The sequence below is a fragment of the Mercurialis annua genome, linkage group LG2 (assembly GCF_937616625.2).
Source record: "Mercurialis annua linkage group LG2, ddMerAnnu1.2, whole genome shotgun sequence".
Classification (NCBI taxonomy): domain Eukaryota; kingdom Viridiplantae; phylum Streptophyta; class Magnoliopsida; order Malpighiales; family Euphorbiaceae; genus Mercurialis; species Mercurialis annua.
Window position 1 is genome coordinate 50037309 of NC_065571.1, and position 7554 is coordinate 50044862.

At 37.7% G+C, this 7554-nt stretch overlaps 2 protein-coding genes across 2 annotated transcripts; both read left to right on the top strand.

The window, feature by feature from the left end:
• Positions 1–1457, top strand: LOC126669634 (probable CCR4-associated factor 1 homolog 7). The gene is made up of 2 exons (XM_050363146.2): positions 1–187; positions 295–1457. The coding sequence occupies exon 2, from the start codon at positions 411–413 to the stop codon at positions 1233–1235; it is 825 nt and encodes a 274-aa protein (XP_050219103.1). The 5' UTR covers positions 1–187; positions 295–410; the 3' UTR covers positions 1236–1457.
• Positions 1458–3995: 2538 nt separating this feature from the next.
• LOC126669034 (cytochrome b561, DM13 and DOMON domain-containing protein At5g54830) lies at positions 3996–7335 on the top strand. Its single transcript, XM_050362311.2, has one exon. The coding sequence runs from the start codon at positions 4278–4280 to the stop codon at positions 6999–7001; it is 2724 nt and encodes a 907-aa protein (XP_050218268.1). The 5' UTR covers positions 3996–4277; the 3' UTR covers positions 7002–7335.
• Positions 7336–7554: the final 219 nt, after the last annotated feature.

Genomic DNA, 7554 nt, shown 5'->3' on the forward strand with positions numbered 1-7554 from the left:
GGGTCGACGACATCATTTTCCTTTAATTATTGCACTGTCCTCTCATTGCACTACTTTTATCACACCACCAACCAGAGTTAACCTCTCTCTCTCTCTATCTCTAAATCCATTCTTCGTTGACCCGTAAATCTCAATTTATCAGAACTCCAAATCACTTCTTACACCCTTCAAGATCTACTCACTTCAGGTCAGATCCCGTTCAGTTTTCAGCTCTGTAGGATTTTCATTTTTTTCAAAATCTGTTAGTTTTTTTAGGTTTTTTTCTAACCCATGTTCTAATTTTCCTTTTTGCAGATCCGTTGTGTAGACAGACCTAATCTTTTTGTAAAATCAAACATACCCAGTTCAGGTTTTGAGTGATTTAGCTTCAGATCTGGGGTTTATACTATCAGCTAGACTACTACTTAAAAATGTCGGTTATACCTAAAAGTGATTCGATTCTTATCCGAGAGGTTTGGAATGATAATCTGGATGAGGAATTTGCTTTGATTCGTGAAATTGTTGATCAATTTAACTATGTAGCTATGGATACTGAGTTCCCCGGCGTTGTTTCGCGCCCTGTCGGGAATTTTAAGAATATCAATGATTTTAACTATCAAACTTTGAAAGATAATGTTAATATGTTGAAATTGATCCAGTTAGGTCTTACTTTCTCTGATGAGAACGGGAATTTGCCTACTTGTGGAACCGATAAGTTTTGTATCTGGCAGTTTAATTTTCGCGAGTTTAATGTCAGTGAAGATCTCTTCGCTAGTGATTCTATTGAGTTGTTGCGTCAGTGTGGGATTGATTTTAAGATGAACAATGAAAAGGGGATTGATGTTAATCGATTTGGCGAGCTACTGATGTCGTCCGGGATTGTTTTGAATGACGGAATGCATTGGGTTACTTTTCATAGTGGGTATGATTTTGGTTACTTGCTTAAGCTTTTGACTTGCAGGAGTTTGCCTGAATCACAAGCTGGATTCTTCGACTTGATTTATATGTATTTTCCTATGGTGTATGATATCAAACATTTGATGAAGTTTTGCAATAGCCTTCATGGTGGTTTGAACAAGCTTGCCGAGTTATTGGAGGTTGAGAGAATTGGTGTTTGCCATCAAGCAGGCTCCGATAGTTTGCTCACTTCTTGCACATTTAGGAAGTTGAGAGAGAACTTTTTCGGTGGTTCTACAAAGAAGTATGCTGGCGTTTTGTACGGCCTAGGTGTCGAGAATGGACAAACTACTAATTGAAAGAAATCAATTTGGAAGAAAAATTGATGAATATTTGTAAACTAGTCGAGTGTGGGACTTTTCATTTCTCTTGTTTGTATACTTTGGCAACAAAAGGTTGTTCTAGTAGTGACTTTCATTTGTTTTTTTTTTGTGACTGAAACCTTGACTGGTTTTGTAGTTTGGAGTCCTTGTACATTATTTCAGTTAGTGTTTCAATAATAATTTTAGTTGTTCAGCTGATTTGCTGTGTTCATTATAGTAACTCATTGAACTTTCTGTTGCTTGGTGGCTCTCTATTTATTCCTTTCTAGAATTCAGTTATTATTTACTTGAATAAATTCTCGGTTCAATTGTTTTTATTATGTTTCGATCATTGTAGATAGCTCAAAAGCTTTCTGATGGTGATTTTTTCCCTTGTCATGCATATCTCTGATTATGTAGCTGTTTGTCATTGACGGAATTATGCAGTTTGCTGAGCTTTATAGTAAGATCACGATCACCTGGGGAGTGTGGTAGTGCTATACTTTTCTAATGATGCATCTTTGCTAGTCCTATTCAGTTTTTCATCTATTCAGCAGCATGGTGTCAAGAGCAAGGTATAGAGTGTGTCGTTTAGGACGAATGGGAGTCTTGAAGAGGTATGTACGATATTCTGTCCGCTTGTGATTTTTGTTTTTGTTGATGTAGATATATAGTAATTTTTCCTAGATTGTTAATAATTAACAGACCTGTATTAATGACTATTTTTATTAATACCTAATCTGCATCATTGTTGATGATTGTTAATTGACCCTAGGATTACCTGAATTGGAATAAGTTATTAGAATCTCACAGTAATTTTTTTCCCGAGCTGGGGAACAAACCTTAAAAGTTACCTGAAGTAATATTAATTAATTGTATAAGTGCTACAATTGAAATCTGCTTATTTAGCTTTCCGATTAAGAGCTGATAGTTGATGTACGTCGCGGCATTCATTTCTCCAGTTGATGCTGGGGAACAAACCTTAAAAGCTACCTTAATATTAATTGTATAAGTTGCACAGTTGAGATCTGCTTTTTTAGCTTTCCGTTTAAGAGCTGATAGTTGATCTGTGTCGCTTTCTTTTCTCCAGTCGATGCTAAACTTGTACTGCCTAGTCGTCCTTATTTTAATTTGTTTTTTTATCATTCGGTTCACTTTCTAAATTTATATGGACTTTTGAACCAAGCCGTTAACAATGTAGATGTTTTTTATAGCAATGGCAGGATCATGGATTTGCAGTGATGAAGATGCATATTCGTGGAGTGAAATGAGGCACGCATTCACGATAACACTTATGTTGAAGATTTTATTAGATCTGAGATGAAAATTGTACCGATTCTTAATATCCATCCGTTTTCCTTCTGAAGAGCAATTTCTATCTTACGGCTGCTGTTGCCTTAGTGATATGCCAATTGGTTGTGGGTGCCTGCTATTTTCTTGCTGATTGCAGTCAGAGTTGGAATTGCTGCCGAATCACTCCGTAGCAGCTGTATGGTGTACTTATATGCATATGATTGTTACGCCTTTTGTACGGGTCGGAACTTACCCGGCAAGGAATTTTGCTACCTAAGGACAGTTATAGTTACGGCCGCCGTTCACCGGGGCTTCGGTCGCCTGCTCCCTCACAGCCCACGCATGACGACGCAGTTATCAGGGACGTGGATAGGAACCTCGAGAGGCGGCCGTGTGGCGGATGTCTTGGTGTCTTGGTCTCATTCAGTGGCAGGTCAATACAAATTTCCAGTGCTGCTTCTTAAATCTTGTTTGCAATTGAGGTTAAAGTTTTGCTTTTACTTTTGGTAATGGGGCAGCTTGTTACATAGAAAGGATGAATGGCATGAGTAGCTTCCAACTATCACGTTTAAAGTATTGTTTTTTGTGGAGCACTCCGTAAAGTTTTGTCTTAATTCATCTTCTTGTATTTTCTTAGGTCTGAACTTTAGATTTTTTATCAGTTTGCAGGAATGACTAAAGTTATTTAATAAAATACTAGTAATATTTTAATAGACAATATAATATTCGCCAAAGTGAAAAATGATGGTAATTTGCTAATTTTATATTATTGTATTTGTGTCTACTGATAACTATAATTGTTGAAACATTTATAATTTGTCGATTTTAGATCATTTAATATACTTGATCATTAAAAATGATATATTAATGATCAAAAATAGAAAATGATATCAGATTAGAATGTTAGTAACTGTTTTAAGCTGTGATTTTTTTCAAAAATCCACAATTTCGAATTTCTTTAATCTTTCGCCTCAAGTTGTAGGGGCGAGATGGAATTTTATCGTCTTTTTTACCTACTTAATAATACTCAACATAATTAGAAGCCAATTTTACAGCTGACCATCTCGCTTCTCTTAGTGATGAGATATGATCGGGTTTACTCCTCATGACTGCCCTCCGAATAGCCTACTGCCGCGGTTGTCCCATGATCTTCATGGCGTTTTCTATAATCGTAGCGTGTAGTTTTTTTGTTGTTTAGGCTTTGTCTCGTCCCCCTGTATCCAAAAATATATAATAGAATGACTAATAATAATTATAATAATATTATTAATATATCTTAAGAATATTTTGTTTTTCAAATTCTTTATTTCAAAAATTCACAGAAAAATTAATTTCACAAAAAATATATTTAATCTTATTTATTTATTGATAAATTAATTTTTTTTTTTAAAAATGACTAATTAATTTTCATTAAAATACCGTTTTAAGATTTATTAATAAAATATATTTCATTGTTCACACGTCAGAAGCGGCGTCCATTCTGAGTTCATATGACAAAAATGCGACTTCCCTGACGCAACCCCATTTTCTATCTCTTCCCTCTCCTCCAACAACTGAAAAAAAAAAAACAAGGAACTCAGTCACCTCGTCACTCGACTCGCTTCAGCAACTCAGTCACCTCTCTCTTCCATCTTCTTAATTTCCTACAGTTCAGGTCAGTGGTTTTGCTTTTTATTAAAATTTCGCCAATTCGAATCAAACCGCTTGGCGATCCGATCCGGATCGGACCTCATCATTACCACATTCATGTACCGAATATTATTATTAGGGTTTCTCTTGAACTCCTTCTTTAACTATTCCCATGCGGATCCCTGTACAAAAACAAGCTCATACATCGGATTCAAATCCGAATTTACAATGGTTCAACACCAGCTTCGTGGTGTAATTACCATAATCGACGATTGCTCCTTTGAAATTTCCGAATTCGATATGCTTTCGGGAATTGAAGTACACTGGTGGGGTGCAATCTCCACCGATTTTGGTAACCTAACTAACGGTTTTGTCATCTCCGATCATAACCTTAATCAAACTTACAGCAATGCTTCATTTGTTGTTCATTTAAACAAAACGCTGACTTGGGATCAGATTCAAGTTTTATCCGTTTGGGACGTTCCTACCGCGTCGGATTTCGGTCATGTGATCATAACCAACGGTTCTTTTTATGGTCCTACTGTAAGTCCCAGTGTGGCTCCGTCGCCGTTAGATAATAATAGTACTAATGCAGAGGAAGGGGGGAGTTGGAATTTTAGAGTGCCAACAATGTTTGATAACTGTATGGTGTTATCGAAGGATTTTAGGGTTAGATGGAGTTTGAGTAAGGAGAGAGATGTTATTGATATTGGATTAGAGGCAGCTACTGGATTCCAGAACTATATGGCGTTTGGGTGGGCCAAACCCGGATCAGGTTCTGAAGAAACCGAGTTAATGATTGGAGCTGATGTTGCGGTGGCTGGGTTTACTGAAGATGGGAAACCGTTTGCTGATGATTTTTATATTTCCAAGTATAGTGAGTGTACTATTAATAAGGATGGTTCAGCTTCTGGGGTTTGCCCGGATACTATTTATGAAGGATCAGACCCTGTTGGATTAGTTAATAATACTAAGTTGATCTATGGGCATAGAAAGGATGGGGTGTCGTTCGTGAGGTATAGTAGACAATTGGTATCAATTGATAAAAAGTATGATTTATCAGTTGATCATATGGCTAACATGACAGTAATTTGGGCGTTGGGGTTAATGAGGCCCCCGGATACTCTACGGCCTTACTATCTTCCCCAGTATCATGGAGCTATGAGCTTGGTCAATTATGGGCATTTTGCGCTTAATGTATCTGAGAGTATAAATGACTGTGTTGGGCCTTTGGATGCTGAGGATAAGGAGGATCAGGATTTGATTATTGCTGATGCAAATGTTCCTCTTGTTGTTACCAGTGGTGCTGCATTGCATTATCCTAATCCACCTAATCCTTCGAAAGTTTTGTATATAAATAAGAAGGAGGCTCCAGTTTTGAGAGTTGAAAGAGGGGTCCCTGTGAAGTTTTCAGTTCAAGCCGGACATGATGTTGCGTTGTATATCACCTCAAATGCGATGGGTGGGAATGCAACTCTGAGGAATAAAACTGAGACTATTTATGCTGGAGGCCCTGAAGCTGAAGGCGTTCTTGCTAGTCCTACGGAACTAACTTGGGAACCAGATAGGAATACACCGGATCAAGTGTATTATCAGTCCTTGTTTCAGCAGAAGATGGGATGGAAAGTTCAGGTGGTTGATGGGGGTTTATCTGATATGTACAATAGCAGTGTGGTTCTGAATGATCAGCAAGTGACACTCTTTTGGACATTGTCAAAGGATAATAGTATATCGATTGCAGCTCGAGGTGAGAAAAAGAGTGGTTATATTGCAATTGGATTTGGAAGTGGAATGGTGTATACCTATGCTTATGTGGGATGGGTTGATGAGATTGGTAAAGGGCATGTAAATTCGTACTGGATTGATGGAAAGGATGCCTCTAGTATACATCCAACAAAGGAGAATTTGACTGATGTAAGGTGCAAGTCAGAAAACGGTATCATTACCTTTGAGTTTGTACGACCTATTAAACCATCATGTAGTCACCGTGATCTGCCAGAGTGTAAAAATATTATTGATCCCACGAGTCCTCTGAAGGTTGTATGGGCAATGGGCACTAAATGGTCAGACGAACATTTAACCGATGGAAATATGCATTCTGTTACTAGTCATAAGCCTGTCAGGGTGTTGCTTATGCATGGTTCTGCGGAGGCTGAGCAAGATTTGCGACCTGTATTAGCTGTTCATGGATTCATGATGTTCCTTGCATGGGGTATTTTGCTTCCTGGTGGAATTTTGGCAGCTCGGTACTTGAAGCATGTGAAAGGGGATGGCTGGTACCAGATTCATGTTTATTTGCAATATTCTGGTTTAGCAATTGTTCTACTTGGCCTTCTTTTTGCTGTGGCTGAGCTTCGAGGCTTCTATGTCAGCTCGTTACATGTTAAATTTGGGCTAACTGCTATATTTTTGGCATGCGTGCAACCGGTAAATGCTTCCATGAGGCCTAAAAAGCCTGCCAATGTAGAAGAAAGATCCTCAAAGAGGCTTATATGGGAGTATTTTCACATTATTGTTGGCAGATGTGCGATGATTGCTGGAGTTGCATCACTTTTTACTGGAATTAAGCATTTGAAAGACATATACGGAAGTGAAAATGTTCATGGCTATAATTTGGCATTAATTCTTTGGTTCTTGGTTGGTGTATTGATTGTTGTGTATTTGGAATATCGAGAAAGACAAAGAAAAAGGGACAGAATGCTTGGTAGAAGCAATTGGGTGTTGGGCAACCTTGAAGAAGATGATTCTGTTGATCTCTTAAGTCCATCCAGGGCTGCTGCACAAAAAGAGTTGCAACAGGCTGGGAGAATGGAAGTTCAGTTAGAGCCTTTAAACAGATAGACATTGTAAATCAGTAACTCGCCATATAAGCTCACGACACTTCACAAGTTTTGAACCTTTTCCTATTTACACATGCAATGGATGGCAGGCTTGTTTATTTGCTTGGAATTTTTCCTTTTCAGGCATAACGGGGCTTACTCTGTCATCATCATAGTTTTCATCAATTCGGAGAGTAGTTGCCCTAAAACATTGTATTTTGTATACTTAATTTTAGTGGTTCAGCTGATTTGCTGTGTTCATTATAGTAACTCATTAAACTTTCGGTGTCCGGTGGCTCGCTATTCATTTCTTTACCAAATTCAGTTTTAATATACCTGATTAAATTCCTGGTTCAGTTTTTTAAATGTTTCAATCACTCTAGATTGCTCAAAAGCTTTCTGGTGGTGCTTTTTGTCTTGTCACGTGTATCTTTGATTATGTAGCTTTTTGATCTTATCAACGGAGTTATGCAGTTTGCTGATCTTTATAATATGACAATTACTAGGGGAGTGTGGTAGTTCCATACTTTTCTAATGGTGCATCTTTGCTAGTCCAATTCAGTTTTCATCTATTC